Here is a 17,172-nt window from a genome sequence, read left to right as displayed (position 1 = left end):
TACATTACTCATTGCCCAGCAACAGTGTGTAATGAAGACTTTTCCTCAGCAGCCCAAACAGACACCAGTTGTCATGTGTTGGGTATGTCACACTACAAGTATAAATTCACGTAAATCTCGAATTTAGTGAACACATTTATTCTTGCATACTCAAATACAAATAGGATCAATTCAACTGCATTCTGCGGCAGCTATCTTCCAACTGTCTCTGACCATGGATGGATCCCAACTGTCTTCAGCGGTGGCTATCCCAAGACTGTCTTGGCGAATGCATTACCTTCTTACATATCCATGGCCATTGCTACGCAGTGAACCTTCTGTTGTCTGTCTCCGGGGAAACGCTGCTTCGTTCATTCTGCAGTTCCTACGCAGTGGCCTACTGTTATTGCGTTACCATGGAAGTATCTACTCCAAAAACGTTACATTAATTTTGAACTCTGCATAGCATAACAGAGCACCGATAGCATGACTGAAACTGAATTTAGTGTGTTTGTTCATTGGATGTTGGAGACAGAATGTGTCCTCCATGAGCAGACAGGTTCCTGTTCTAGAACAAGGGAGGGGATCAGATGGGTAGATAGGAAACATGCAATAGTGATGTAATTTCAGAGGAGAAAAGAAAAATGACATAAAAAATCACAGAGAATGGCTAGCCAAATGGGATTGACTGAACAAGAGATAAATGTGCTGATAGCACTGAGTGACTCACCAAAATGCTCATTTCAGGCCATTGTAAGTTCGTCTGAGCTGGAATATAGATAGTTACACTTTCGTTCTTACCATTTATAGCAAATGTTATTTGCCTGTTATTTATTTGTTGGATATCTATATATCACAATCTTTTAATTTCTTTTTATTTACAGAAATTTAAGGCAAGCATGTACCAGAACCAAACAATGACCAAGAAACTTCTTGAAGGGAATCATATTGCAGTACACATGTATGAAAATAACCCAAGAATGATCCCACCAGGAATTGAACCTCAGTGTCACCGTATGTTCATGACAGTCTGTACCACTGAAGAGACACAGGTGAAAAAAGTCAAACAGAGGAATCAGGATATTCGAAAACTGCTGGTGAATCCAAGTGGCACTAAAGTAATGGGTGAGCAGTTCACAAAGCCACCATTTACTGTTTCCTTTCATACACAATATTTTCTTGATTATCCAGTGCACTTTTAGCCCCTAAAATGTGATAAAAAATTGGGTGCTTTGGTTATTTATGTCAAGGTTGGCACTGGTATGCAACTTATTCGTGATCATGGTGAGAACACTGCATGCCTGCCACCATCTTAACTTTTGCAGCTTCCTGTTCCTTTTACGTAGCCATGCACTGCTGTAATGCATGAGTTAATGTTTTTCTAAATTGGGTATTTAACCACGTTCTCAATATGGAGACTGTATAGCATTGATGATAGAATGATTAATGAATGTGAAGCAGTTGGTGGAATGAGAATTGCTAGGGGAAACTGAAGTACAGTCAACTGTCGATTATCCGGGGACGGCTTAACCAGGGCTACTGAGGCTTTTTTGAGGCTTATATGTTGTTTAATATTCATTCACTTTTGTTTCACATGGTGAGTTGTAACACTATTTTCACACTAGTGCAAACCAGAGCTTCCAGCCCCCTGCTGAAGCATTTCTCCTAGGGATCCCCTTGGAGGGGAGTCCCTCTTCAGTTTAAGGTCTTTACGACCGGTTTTTGATTTGGTTCCTTTATTAATTCCAGTCCCACGACTCATGGGGATTTAAAAGGTCACCACCTGCAGTGCCCCATATGGGTGGAAGGCGTAAATACAACGGGGTGCTGCCTGCTGCCTCAAGGAGATCGTTAAAAAGACACTGGCTAATTACCACCCCAGTGCCATGCAGTCCTCAGCACGATGCCTCACACCTTGACTTTGGTGGTTTGGTCCTGTAGTGAATGCAGCTCTCACAAGCCTCCAAGACAAAGAGTGCCTGTTTGGAGGAAGAGGTGTATCCCAGATAATAAATGGGAGTGCAACACCAGTTATTCATGAGGTTGCGACCAGGGCAACCTAAACAAGAAAGTCGCCCCTGGGGGTTGCTTATAAGCTCCCCCATTCCCACCCCTCCACATGGGTTAGTCAAACCGTTTTAGAATGTTGAGCCCTGAGGCTTGCGGCACCTTATCGGTACTCAAGGGAGACAACTCAAATAGCTGAAGCTACCTCCATAGGAGTGCTCTCCCTCATTCGTCCCAGATACACTGTAGTGACACCCAAGAGTCATTATGCCACTGCGTGGGAAGCTCTGTTCATAATGCCATTGCCCTTTATGGGAACTCAACTGCCAGCCTCGGTAGGTCATACTGATCCAGAACCCGAGAGTGTCATTGCCTGGCGGGACCACGAGGATGTGTCCCAACACATCCCTGTTCCGTGATGCATCCCCATCAAAGACAAAGCCGTGGTTCGGCGAACCTCACCGAGGATGGCATCATTGCCACCTGTAACATATGACATAAGAAAGTCACAGTTACCCCAAGATCAAACCCGGGCCTCCGAGAGAGATTTTACAGCTGTTCGTTTATGACTAATCAGGTCATCTTGGCACCAAGTCCCTTGAGGATCATGACCAGAGGGTTTTTTTTTGAGAGGGGGGGTGGGACTGAACCCTTGCAGTCATTGTCCATATGTAACATCTTCTACAGTGAGAAGATGGGTTTGTCTCTTGTGAATAGGCTTCACCTTATCATATCTCACATATAGCTTAGGTCTTCATGGTTATGGGTAATGCCTTTTCTTCCCAGGAAGTGGTCAGTACAATAAGGGTGATAATTTTAATAAAGATCTGAGAGCAGAGATGCTGTGCTGCACAAAGTATAGTCGTCTATGTGAGAGAATGTCAAAGGAGGCATCCAAAATCACTGTTAGTAGGAAATATCAAAAAGACCGTGGGCAGTGTGAGTTGCTTTGACTGGGATCAGAAATCCTGGAGAGTTAAGGTACTTTTGGGTGCTGAAAACAGGAGAGGATTAAGTGGGATTTCATTTTATGAATTTCTTAGTGTAAACATGTTTCTTTCTCAGCCTTTGAGTTTCATATTTGTGCCTTGCCAGATACTTCCTAAAATGATCCATAATCATTTTCTCTCTTTACTTGGAACAGGGCTAAGAGTAAATGAAGGAAGTTCACCATACTGCACAGAGGATGAGCTGGTCAAATTCTGGGATGGGAAATCAGTAACAGTCCCTGCATTTGATAGATTTCGAGACGTAGAGGAACTACATGGAAAAGAAGGACGTGAGTATATGAAGCCATAATTAATATTCCCTCCCCTCACTCGTTCTTGTTCTTCTTACACCTCCCCCATTCTTTTGCATATTGCTATTTCACTACTTATCCAGTAAACATAATGGCTAGAATTGTACTCAGGAGATTTTTTGTTCAGATCGGGGCTGGGATATCGGCTTTCCTATGTGAAGTTTGCCATGGTTTTCCCCAGTCCTCCAGACAAATGCCAAGATAACACCTCAGTTAGGACAGGATTCTCCCTTCCAAATCCTTTCAAATTCATTATTTGTCTGTCACCCTACCAATGCTGTATAGTTTAGTTACTGACAGCATCATGAAGTAACCAGCAAAAAAGTACTAAGCCTTTATCCTTCTGTAACCCACTTAATCCTTTATTTTGTATGAAACAGTCTTTGTATTTAGACTGTAGTCTTGCTTGTGATGCTATGCAATCTGGTTACCAATAATTTGGAAAATCGTGAAGCCCCCATCTTCCAGGTCTAAGTGCTTCTCCAAAGTTTAGATCCCCCTAAAAGACTGAACGGTGTAATAACCCAGAAGACCACCATTTGGATGCTCACTACTATGAAAATCTTGGATTTCGTAAGCTGTATATTAAACTTTAAATGCATCTCTGAGTATTCATCTCCCATACATAATATATGATATATTTATACATCATGCACGACGCCTAAGCAGACTCTTATATGTCACATTTTCCTCCTTTCATCATAGCTTAGCAGTCTTTTCTGATTCTAATCGAGTTATAGTGAAACTTGTTTAATAAGGCATTACTGCCTAACACAACGTATATATATCATGTTAGCAGGCATAATTTAAATCTGTGTTTTATATGGGTCACATATATACATTTTTGTGGCTGATGTACTGGCCAAAAATTATTAGCAGCTTGAAGTCAGATGTTTAGGCCTCCTAACCATAAATATTTTTTTCTTCCTGTGGCGCTACAGCCCCAATTTGGGCCCAGGCCTACCTCCATGAAACTGTCCGTTTCACTTTGGTTTAATAGATCTTACACATACGGTAGGACTCCTTGGGTGAGTGATCAGCTCGTCACAAGGCCTCTACCTGTAGACAAACAGAAAAACGCACACAAACATCCATGCCCTGAGTGGGATTCGAACCCGCAATCTTGGTTTCCGAGCGAGCAAAGAGAGTGCATGCCTTAGACCGCTCGGCTACCGTGACTGGCCAACCATAAATATAGGCCACTTATAACCTTATACCCTTACGTACCTATCTATGCATAACAATTCTGCCATTCAGTCTGCTCAGTTCCCTTGAAACATCACACAGTCCGTTGTTAACACACTGACAGGAATAATGGAGTGTTATTGTATCTCATGCTGCTTACAGTCAAGTTCTTGTTGCTGTGCTAATTGCCAGACACAAGCCTTTACCAATCCATGTCCCTAGATACTGTAAGACTACAAAGCAATGAATTCATTCCATTCTGTATCCTCTATTTCTTGGCTACAGTATGAAACATGGGTTCAGGTAGCTAAGTTATTGCTGATGACATTTTGTAAGAACTTTACAGTATGTAGATTTATTTTCTGATGCATCTGCTGATAAAAATACTGAAATAGAAGCTTGGATGCTGGTGTAGCCTCCACCATTTCAGGTACAGTCCACGTTTATGTGGACTGACTGCCCTCAGCAGATTGCTCTGTGGATCTGGTATGGCCCACAAACTGAGATATGGACTGTAAGGTGTGGGTTTACTGTAGCGCCCTTGTTACATTGCATCAGCCTCCCATCCTCATCTTTACTCTTCTTCCCAAATGTAATTTTGCCTTGCATTATGTCACTGTGCACTTATTCTAGAAGGACAGGCTTCATTTAGCTTTTACTTTATCAGTGACATCCAAGACTTCACTTAGGTGCATACCAAATATTTCTAGCTTCCTAGTTGACTCTGGGTTAATTTTGAAATATGCTAATAACCCAACTTTTTACATTATAGCTTTAATGTGTTAACCATACCTTCTGAATGCAGTTAGGAAAGAAAAACTAACTTCCATACCCTGTAACCGACAAAGTTTTAGGTCATAGATGAAGCCCCATCTTTGCTCTCTGGTTAAGGTTATTGCACCTATAGGGGGCAGTAATAAAAGAGCATGAAGCAATGATGGAATGATGATTAGAAGGGGAGAACTAAAGAAACTTTGAGAAAAACTCTCTCCAGTTCCAGTTCATCATGAATCTCACTTGAAATAACTGGAATTGAACCTGATCCTCCAAGGTGCCGGTGCTAGTGCCTAACCACCTATGATGCGGCATCCTCTTCAGGAAGGAAGGGTTCCTGTAAAATTCTTGGTGTAGGAAAGTAACTTAGAGATATATGAAAGAAGATTATTATGTAGAGTAAGTAAGAAGAGATCATACTGTCAGCACAGTAGTGTTTTATTGTCATTTAAACAGTAAGCTACAAGTTCCAATGTGAATTGCATCTTTTTAGGCCAGTAGCATCACAAAATTTGTAACCACTAAAATGTGTGGATCAGTACTGTGATACATTTTACTGAATTTCACACCTTCATATTTATAAGAATTGTATAGTTTTTCGCCAGTTCTGTAATTATATCAACCATTATAACCAGGAAGTTGTTTAAAGTAGCAACTTCATAAATCAGATAATTTCTAACTATAACCTTTGTTCTTTTTTTCTGATTTCAACTGTTGTAAATTACTGTTTATGTTAAAATTTAGGCGAGCTTTGCGAGGCTTTCAACAAGGACTTTGTTGCCTGCAAGCATGGTGACTCCCGGAAATTTGACCTTGGCAAGTGGTTGCAGTGGCAGCAGACTTTGCAACCTGCTGTGTTGGTGGAACACACGGATGACTCTAGAATGCTAAGTGAGCTTCTGCAGTATGCTGAGAACAAGCAGTGTCAAATGGTGCCCACACAGACAACAGGTGACTTCTGTAATATGCTCAAGGAAAGTGGGAGTTCAGTCTGGCCCTCTGTCCCCATACCTCCCTTCATCAACACATCACTGTTACATCTGTGCCTTAAGAAGGGGTGCATTTTACTACATTATTGTCCACCAACCTAACCACAATTGTCCCAAAGATTATTTCTAGGAATTGACTGTGTACTCTTATTGCACCAATTTTTTTTCATTCTTTTATTCCCTTTATTTTCCATATATCCATGCAGGTAAANTTTCCGAAACGTCGTGTTTTTATTTGTTATCTTAAAAACCAGGACGATGGATAAAGTCCAAAATCCCAACATATCAGTGTGTTATACACCATCGTCAGAATCCTATAGTAACTAAATGGCAGTCATGTTTGGTTTGTCAGCCATCTTCAGTGCTTGAGGCAGAAGCCAAAATATATGTCATGAATTAAAGAGAAAATGTTGTGAGTGGTGCAGATGCTCAGTTACAAGAAATAATCTTGATTCAATCAGTATTATCATTATTGTTCCATGTATTCCACTCATCTGTAAAATTTGTCAACTTTGAGAGGCCGTGGATGAATAGGAGGGTAGGGAGAATAAATCTATGGCTTGATTATGGTCTTGATGAGGCATAATATGTCTCACACTGGTGTTAACTGACACATCATCCATTGTGAGGGAAGATTACATTATGCATGGCCTGCACCTAAACTCTCAAGGCAAGAAGAGGCTTACACAACTTATTGCTGAGAGGGTTGTTGTCATGCATCAGATGTAAGTAGTGTTCCTGCTGTCACCCATGCTACGGCATCTCCATTCTTAGCTTAAATTCAAAAGCACAGAGGTGCTTAACTTATTGTAACGTGTTTTGCCACTGAAGACGCCGTTCATATTGTTAATTGGTTTATTTAACAACCTACAAGTCGTAACTACAAATACTCATAACACAGTTGTGAGTTTACACAATTTATACACCCTACACAATAATCTGTTCACTCTATCTTCAATGGTCTTCACTTATTCACAGTACAATATGGGAACTGTACCAGTGTCACCTTCTCACACTATCGCCTCCAATCACACGTTCTGGTATTCTTCACGTTCACGATTCACTCGCTACAACTGAACTCGGCATATATTATGCTGGGATCAGAATTTTCAGTAATCTGCCATCTGATCCCAAAAGTCTTATGAATGAAAATGTGTGATTTAGAATAACACTAAAATGATACTTAAACACACACTCATTCTACTCTGTTGATGAATACTTATTGTCTAAAAAATGACTGGTCCATTTGAAGGTTGTATAAAAAGCATAAGTCGACAGTGTTGGTATATACTATATGTGGATGAACTTTTGAATAGCCTCACATGTAACCACTGAGTTTTCTTCGGTTTCCTTATATGGAAACTTCATTTGCACTGTACGTATGTTTTTGTATTTACTGTATGTCCAAAAAGTATCCGACTTTAATTTTTTCCACTGTAAGTAATGGCCAAAGAGGTGGGGAAACTGAGAGTAGTGGTAGAAGGGACTTTCATGCGCATGCATGATTTTTTGCTGACCCGCAACACTGCCGGATATGTCTGTGGCTGCCAGATAGCGAAGTGGTGTAACACATGTTTGTTGCATTCTCGTTTCGCTCAAGATGACAGAATGCTTGGAGCAGTGATACTGCATTAAGTTTTATCAGAAACTTGGGGATACCCAAGCGGAAACAATTTGCAAAATTCAGCAGGCTTTCGGGGATGGTGCAATGGGGGTCACCAAAATTAAAGACTGGTTCAACCGCTTTAAACATGGCCGTATGTTGGCGGACAGTGAGCAGCGTTCCAGGAGACCGTCAACGAGCCGAAATGCTGATGTCATTGAAAAAATCCAGACACTAATCACGGAGGACCATCGTTTGGCCATCCGTGAAGTTGCTGATGCGGTTGGGATCAGCAGAGGTTCCGCAAACACAATTTTAACTGAGGATTTGGTCACGCGAAGAGTGGCGTCAAAATTTGTGCCCAAGCTGCTTTCGCAAGAGCAGCAACAACTCCGCCTTGAGGTCGCGCAGGACATGCTGGAGTGCGCCAACAGGTATCCTGAGTTCCTGAAGACTGTGATCACTGGTGATGAGTCATGGATGTACGGATATGACCCAGAAACCAAGGTCCAGGCATCACAATGGAAGCATCCAACATTCCCGAGGGCCAAAAGAGCACGACTGGTTCAGAGCAATGTGAAGGTGATACTGACTGTTTTCTTTGATTACCGGGGTGTTGTGCATCATGAGTACGCACCACTAGGCCAGACTGTCAATAAGGAGTACTACCAAGAAGTTCTCCGCCATCTTCGTGATGCAGTTTGGCGCAAGAGACCGGAGCTGTGGGACTCAACGCAACTGGCAGCTGCATCATGACAATGCCCCAGCTCATTCATCGCACTTTATCCAGGGTTTCCTGGCCAAGCACGGCATTCTGCAGGTTCACCAGGCTCCCTACTCTCCTGACATGGTTCCTTGTGATTTCTGGCTGTTCCCAAGATTGAAGTCACTGCTAAAAGGCTGCCTTTTTGACAGCTGCAAGAACCTCATACAGAATGCGACAGTGCAGCTGCACGCCGTACCAAAAGAAGCCTTCCAGAATTGCTTCCAGCGATGGAAGGACTGCTGGGCTAAGTGTGTGGAGTCACAAGGGGCCTACTTTGAAGGCGATTAGGTATTGTAACCCCCCAGATACAGAACTCTTTTTTCCTGGCCCAAGGTCAGATACTTTTTGGACAGAGTAGTATATGACATTTTCCACATCCTGCAGTCATTTTGACTAAATTTGGATCCAGGAAATGTAATGTAAAAATGTATTTTATTGCATATAAGAAGCCTAACAGATTGTTTTTTCTTTTATGCTTGATTTCCAGTAGTATGGTTTTCAGCTACAATAATGGTATCAGATATGACCTTCAAATTTTTACCTTTGGCATGTTAGTTGTTTTTATCAAATAAAGAGTATTTCACAGGAAGCTTGAGTTACTTTCAAGAAAGTTGTTTCCAGAGGTCTGTCACCACAAAATATCAGGACCCTACATTAAATGTTTGGCTCTTGCACATGCCTCAGAAGATAAGTGTTACCAGGTTCAGTGAACATATTGTTCCTGTTTGTGCAGGTCTGTTGTCCCAGGTAAACACCAGCTTGTTGTGGCCAAGAAAAAAGAGTAAAGGTAGACGTCTTCTAAAGCAAAGTGCTACATCTTCTGTTTCTGAACCTGTGAGTATGCAATGGGAACTCATCTTAATGCAGATTTTATCACATGTATTTGTAATTTTATGTGTCTGTTGTTGTTAGTAAGTAAAGCAGAAGATGATGCAAATGCCACTATACCTGAAAGTTTGGAGTGAGTTTGCATATATGTTATTCAGAGCTGTAAGCAGTCAGCTGGACACAATATTGCATTACTATAATTTTTGGAGCCTACTGTATGGTAATTTTGCCATAAAATGCACTTTCATCCACACACAGTGTTCAGTGTTCAAGAAATAAATGTGGTTGATGAACAAATGTCTGCAGTTTTTCAGTTTTTTTCAGAGTTGGCTATGAGTGATGAAGTTACCATTTATGTTAATGGCAGTGTAAGTAAGCACTGCTGTTGGGTGATTGAAGCTTGTTATATATTCCATGAGTGACCCTGTCAATCTCCAGAGTGCACAAGGTCATTTTTTAACATTTTCAGATTTTTTCTTTGAAATTGTTGATGGCATAGCAGTGATGGTCACAGATTAATACAGAAGAATGACTGAAGATTTGCATCCACACCTGGAACAGATTGACTACATGAGACACATTTGAACATCTCATACATTATGTTCTACAAGACATCTGTCCATCCTGTTTGAAGATATTCTGTTTCTAGCCCATTCCTTAGGTTTGCTGATGCTATACGTAAAATGGCTGTATTACATTTGACGTTGCAATACATGAAACCTAAGGAACTGACAATTCCCAATGCAGTGCTGTTTAGTGTCATGATGGATTTTACACAACACCTAGAGGAACGTGAGTGATGATCTTGTTCAAAAAGAAAGCTGGTGCTACACGATTTCAGAACATTCATGTGAATTTCCACACATTTCATGTATTGTTCTCTATGAGATTATCACAGTTAGGCTAGGCTATCACAAGTTTTATGCAAGATGGGTTTTGAAAATTGTCACAGGTGCACATAAGATGCAGAGAATGGCTTCAGCTTTGACTTCTTTAGAGCAATACCACAAAGATGGTGATGAATTTTTCAGTCACATCATAAGAGTCACGGATGATGAAATCTGGGTTTCGTTTGTGAATGCTGAAGTCGAAGAACGGTCAGACCAGTGGATGCACACACATTCACCAGACAAACTGAAAAAGTTTTGAGAAACATCTGCCAGAAAGCTGATGGCAAATGTTTTCTGGGACAGGATAGGAAAGGAGTGCTGATGGAATTCATGCAACCAGGGACCACAAAAAAAAGCGTCAGAGATGTATTGCGAAACACTAAGAAGTCTACATAGGGCCATTCAGAATGAGGGTTTGAAATTCTGACATCCAGTATAATGCTTCTTTAAGACATTGTATGTCCACACAACTGCTTGCACTTGAGAACTACTGGAGAATTTCAACCGGGAGTTGTTTGACCACCCTCCTTACAGCCCTGATCTCACTCTGAGCAACTGCTACCTGTTTACCTATCTGAAGAACTGGGTGGGATCACAGCACTTCAACAATAATGAGGAGTTCATGGAAGGTGTCAAAACATTGCCGAGCTCACAGGCAGCAGACTTCTTTCACATGGACATACAAAAACTTATTCCCCAATGCAACATATGCCACAAGTCTGACAGTGACTACGTTGAGAAGTATTGTAAGTATGTAAGATTTGAGGTTTTCATGGCAGTGACTATGAAAAAAGCAGTCTTCTGGGATGTGGCACTGTGTAGATGTGTTAACCGACGTTTCGGAGGAACGTAATGCCTCCATTTTCAGGATAGAAGGAAAAATAAGAAATCTGCAAGCAAAGAGACCATGAAAACTGGTACAAGCAGACTGATGTTGGAAATAAACACAGCTATGTGAGAGCAGTGTAAGTATGTACATATTTTTTATGCTTAATTTTTTAGCATTCTGGACCCTGTTGGGTCAAGGGAAGGGCTGCGAGGTGTTTTAAAGCTGTGCCTCTGAACTAGTATCTCAAAATATCCAAATTTATTCTTCTACTTAAGCTGATAAAACAGCACATGACTTTGTAGCCTCTATAGCCCTTGTATGTGTTCAGTAAAGCATCTATACTCGCCTGAGATCACAATAGTTACAGAAAGTGGTGTCCTCCAGCTTTCAGGCATATTTCACAACAGTGTTAGAGTTTCTGAGACACATTGATGTTCACCTGTCATTTCTATCATAGCATTCTGGATTTCATCTGTAAAACCTTCAGATTTCATGGATTAAGTATGTACACTGTGTTTAAAGTTTTTCCACAGACATTTAGATCCTGGGTACATGACAGTCATAGTCCTTTGCTGATTAAGTTTTCAGCAAAAACATTGTGTAATACGAGGCTCGTCCACAAAGTAAGTTTCCCTGGGGCCATTGACAGAAACAAAACACAATTTCATGGAAATATTTATTGCAACAGATACAGCAAGTGTTCAGCTATTTTTCAACATAATCGCCACCGGAATTGAGACATTTGTCATACTGTGGGACCAACTTTTGAGTACCTGTGTCGTAGAAGTCTGCCGCCTGGGATTGGAACCACTGTGTGACAACCATCTCCGCCTCTCTATCGTTCTCAAAACGCTGACGCTCACCGGACAGGAATTTCTTGAGGTGTAGGAAAAGATGGAAATCACTGGGAGCGAGGTCCGGCTGTAGGGTGGATGATTAAACTCCTGCAGGAGACTTGCTGTCCGTTGAGCCATGTGCGGCCTAGCGTTATTGTGCAGGAAGACAATACCGGCACTAAGCATCCCACACCGGTTGTTCTGAATGGCCCATTGCAATTTCTGCAGTGTTTCACAGTAATGCTCAGCATTTACCATCTCACCTCTGGTCAGGAAATCGACTTGGAGATTCTGTCCCAGAATACCATGCACATCACTTTTTGCGCCGACAACGTCTGCTTGAATTTCGTCTTACAGGGAGATCCACTGTGACGCCAATGAATTGAGTGGTGCTTGGTTTCTGGGATAATGTGTGCAATCCACATGTCATCACCTGTGATGATCCGATCCAGAAACTCGTTGCCGTCATCATGATACCACTGCAGGAATGTCAATGCTGACTCCATGCGCTTTGTTCTGTGTTCTGGTGTCAGTTGCTTCGGCACCCACCTGGCGCGCAATTTCCTGAACAGGTGCTCCATAACAATTTCATGCAACAAGGAGCGGGAAATCTGCAGGACATGACTGCTGAGTTCCGTAATTGTTACGCGACGATTCTCCATAATGTGTTCCCACACAAGCTCCACCAGGTCGTCTGTAATGATGGATGATTGCCCACTGCACTTCTCATCATGCACACTTTGTCGACCTGCTGAAAATTGTCTGCACCAGCGACGCACCATCTGCTTGCTCATGACGTTAGGCCCATAGACCCGGCACAGCTGATGATGAATTTCGATTGGCGCTATGCTCTGTGCATTCAAAAGCTTTATCACTGACCGCACTTCACAGTCGGCGGGAGCTAGAATAAGAGCCTCCATCTTCAACAGCTGCAACGATGCTACTGTGGGAACGCGGGAAATTCCATTGGTGCATGTGCCATGCTACGTCATTGCTCTATCACGTACGCGCAGTTGCTTCGCGCAATATAAGGTTTGCTAGCTGTGGGACGAGTGAGAAACTTACTTTGTGGACGTGCTATGTATGAGCATTGAATTTTTTTGTGATGTTTTATAGTACATTGTTCATCTTAAAATACTCATCACTAATTCTCATTAATTATTCAGTACCCTAACTCGCTGTGGCTTGACGTCACCTACACAAAGAATGATCAAGCTGTCACAAGAACAGACATGTGGTGATTCATGGAAATGATGTGGATTTCTTATAGACATGACTGTCTGTGTACATTCGTGACATTCCCTGGATCATAGAATGTTTTATCTGTGGGGAAACAATCAAGAATCCTGCATAATTAGACATTTCAGAGGCATCATAGATTAAAATCTGAAATGTTATTCCAGAAATTATAGAAGATAACTTAGTATTACGCAGGATTTGTTATGATTCTGTATTTCAGCATCCCATTGCAATTGTTCAAATTAGCTTCCATTGTTTATCTTCCATCAAAATTGCAACACTTTTACATTCTACACTTCAACACTACATGTTTCAGCCTCAAACAGCCATCTTCAGGTGTTTTTATGTAACAGATATTTTACTGAAACTGTGTTAAAAACTGCTACCCTGTTTTAATTCATGTTAAAAATCACATGCTGTAGTCTTCTTTTTAAGTAAAACAAAGGACTTTATCTTGTTTTACTTAAAAAGAAGACTACAGCTTGTGATTTTAACACGAATTAAAACAGTGTAGCAGTTTTTAACACAGTTTTAGTAAAATATCTGTAACATAAAAACACCTGAAGATGGCTGTTTGAGGCTGAAACATGTAATGTTGAAGTGCAGCATGTAAAAGTGTTGCAATTTTGACGGAAGATAAGCAATGGACACTAATAGGATTTGTTATGTTTGCATGAAATATGCTTGGACAGTTGAAGACTCCACTTTCAACAGCTGTTGTATTGTCAGTGGAGTGATTACTGAAAACATTTATTAAGCATGGACCAAATATCCAGTTAGATCATGCATTAGCATGTATTTTCTGAGAGAAACTGTGCACTAGTTGACATGTTGCTCTTTGAAGAGGTGGTAATGAGGCTGTAAAAGGAAAGAAAGAACCTCTTTGCATTTTGAAGAGGACAGCAAAATCGAACACAGCTTGTGGCTTTGGCATATTTTTTTATGTATTTACCATATAAAGAAAGCATTGAACCACCAAGTAAACATGTGAGCTGAACATGTTTTATTTGGGTACAAAACTGTGAAATTAGACCTTGGAGAACTGGATACTGTCTCATTCTGCCACCTTTGACCCATTTATATAACTAAAAGCACATGATTTAGATGGAGGCATTAGATTGGCTGCCTGAGTGTTCTGGCCATTACCTGATGCACTAATGGAGTGGTGCTCTACTCATATAGGGGTTCAACAACAAGCAGACATTCTGTAAAAGTTCATTCCTGATAGCATTATATACCACATCTGTGTATTTAAACATTATTTCTGTCTTGCAGAAAATGTGTGGAAAGAAAGATGAAGTTGCAGCTGTGTCTGTTTCAAATGCAAAAGAGAACTCTGCTTCGTACCACTTGCAACCTGAAGCTGCTGTCATATCAAGCCGTTCTCCATTACTTCAGACAACAGCAGAGATTGTGGATATAGAGACAGATGAAAAACTATCAAACACAGTATTGATAGAAATACCTAATGATCAGAATAATATTGCAGCAACAGCAGAGCAGAAAGCTGTTTCACCAAAGAAAGATTTGACTAATGATGACTTATGCTATTTCTGCAAAAATGCTTTATTTTACTGCCATCACATAGTCTCTTGTATATCTACAATTGAAAATAACAGAGCAGAGAACAAATGTTACAAGAGTCTTGATCTGTGTGCTCTAAATAATTTCACTGAAGCTAATGTGATTGCATTTGATTTAAAGCAGCTCCTGAGTCCATTTGAAGATCATAATGTTGACACTTCTGTTGAGGAGGGAAAAATTTCCAGTTACCATGACTATGAACATGCCAGTGAAGTAAAGTCTCAAAAGGATGAAAGAGACATGAAACTTAACTTTAATTTGGACTTCTCTGTCTTTGAACATTACTTACTGGGGGAAGAAATGCTTCCTGAAAATCCTACTGGTAACTTTAAATCTGAAATGGCAGTTTCTAAAGTGGATCACCATATTACAGATGTAAATGTAGGTCCTGGAAACATACGCAGTAATTCAGCTTTCCCAAAAATTGAAAGCCCAGTACAACCTGAGAGAGAAATTAAACCCATGCAGGAATCTTTTTCTAGTGTTTCATTGGGCAGATTAAGTAACACTGAACACACACCAAAGAGAAGTCGACAGATGGAAACAGACTTTTCACATAAAGAAACACCAAGTAACCTCTTATTATCGTCTGTGTCACCAATTTTTGGTTCTGTGCTCAAGAAGCATACACCAGAATCACCAGTTCTTGGTTCTGTGCTCAAGAATATTTCTCATAATTCAACAAGGACATTTCCAGTGTGCTCAACACCAAAAGTTCATAAAAAGACTCTGTTTTCAGGAAATGTAGTGTTGGACACTGTACAGGAAAAAGGAGGCGATTTCACTTTAGGCAGTACCCAGAATTTGAAAGTCAAGGGTGATGGGTCTCTGAACACACACACATTTCATGGCTGTGAGGAGCCATTGAATTCACCTGTACCTGAGGTTCAAGCTCTACCAAGACCTAATTTTGATTTGTTGAGTGCTGCACAGGATATTGGAATCCTGAAGCCTGGTTTTAAAAATGTGAGGAATGCAGACAGCTTTACAAACAGCACCATGTACACTGTCACACAGATGCTTGATCTAGTTGATAAGGAGCTGAACATTGTTGATGTTGCTGAGCCAGTAAAAATATGTAGATCTGTCCAAGATACTGTACCATGCACATTCACCGAATCACGTGTTGCAGAAGGCATTTCAGGGAAGGGTGATAAATGTTCAGATACTGTAAACCATGGCAGTATGTCTAATATCACATCCCTGGTTAGGAATTCAACAAAAACGATCACATCATCACTTTCATCCCATACAGTACAAAATACACCAATACATTGTGAGCAGAAGTCAAAACAGACACACAGTTATCTTCACGATAGTGATGATGATGTCTTTGTGAATTTAGATCTGGATCATAATATGTTCACCAAATGTAAACAGAACACATCAGTAATATCAGAGGTGCATACTGTGGATAATAGTATGGAAGTAGACACAGATTTGCTAGCAAATGGTGACAGATCGCAGCATGAAATTGGGGATGATATTGGTAAACAAGAATTTGATACTGAGGTCCCATCACTTATGTCTGCAGCACCTCAGATTACAAAAGTATCAAAATATTCTACTGTTGGCCATAATCAGGTGACCGCTGCAGTTTCAAAGCCTTCACTTTCTTGCTTAAGTTTAAAGCATAAGGAAAAAGACTCTGCTAAGATTACTTGCACAGGAAATTCACTAAAAACTATGGGAAGTAAGCCAAATATTTCATCTATAGATCCAAAGACAAATTATGATGAGGAAAGCCTGTCCAATATCATTGGAGATGTTACTGTGGGTGCAGCTGTGAAGCAGAAGGAAATAAATAGAAGTATATATTCTGATGGTCAGTTGGACTGGTGCATCTCACTGAACAATCAGAAGACAGTTCCATATGGCAGCAGTGTTGCCAGCATTTGCAAAGCTTCATCAGGTGATGACTCACTAGTTCTGAAGCCTCTTGTAAGAAACAGAAAGACAAACATCTCTTCCACATCTAATGAGAGTAGAGATTTATCTTCTTATAGTACAAAGAGCAGAATAATAAGGCATGAGAGAATAAAGAAGAGCAAATCGCTTCCTGTTGAAGACTCTCTTTGGTTGACAGCCAGAAAGAGTAATCTGGACACATTAACATCATCATCATCATCATCATCAGATAGCCCACAACTTATTACTGATGTAAAGAAACATAACAGTTCTACTGGCAACAAATCTGTAGTGAAAAATGATGGTGCAATTTCTTCCGAAGATGATTCATATTTTCAGTCTCCAAGCTTGGTGAGACTGAAGAAGAGAAATCAAAGCAAAAGTGCAGTTAAAACTGACAGATATAAATGCCGTAGAAAAAGCACTCCTGTCAACAAAAAACCGAAGGTAAGTTA

General features: G+C 40.7%; 1 protein-coding gene across 5 annotated transcripts in view; it reads left to right on the top strand.

The window, feature by feature from the left end:
* The window catches only part of LOC111862417, an 85,313-nt gene that overhangs the window by 38,944 nt on the left and 29,197 nt on the right, over positions 1 to 17,172 (top strand). For all 5 annotated transcript variants that reach the window (XR_002842428.2, XM_023847787.2, XM_023847786.2 and 2 more), the window contains 5 exons: positions 864 to 1,104; positions 3,131 to 3,265; positions 5,990 to 6,196; positions 9,337 to 9,437; positions 14,501 to 17,164. Coding sequence is in view for 4 of the 5 variants with exons in the window: in XM_023847787.2 (XP_023703555.1) it covers positions 864 to 1,104; positions 3,131 to 3,265; positions 5,990 to 6,196; positions 9,337 to 9,437; positions 14,501 to 17,164 (3,348 nt within the window). In the remaining variant the exon portion in view is untranslated. The remainder of the gene's footprint in view (positions 1 to 863; positions 1,105 to 3,130; positions 3,266 to 5,989; positions 6,197 to 9,336; positions 9,438 to 14,500; positions 17,165 to 17,172) is intronic.

The sequence above is a fragment of the Cryptotermes secundus genome, unplaced genomic scaffold, assembly GCF_002891405.2.
Source record: "Cryptotermes secundus unplaced genomic scaffold, Csec_1.0 scaffold741, whole genome shotgun sequence".
In the NCBI taxonomy this organism is placed as follows: Eukaryota; Metazoa; Arthropoda; class Insecta; order Blattodea; family Kalotermitidae; genus Cryptotermes; species Cryptotermes secundus.
This window is presented reverse-complemented; position numbering and strand designations above follow the sequence as displayed.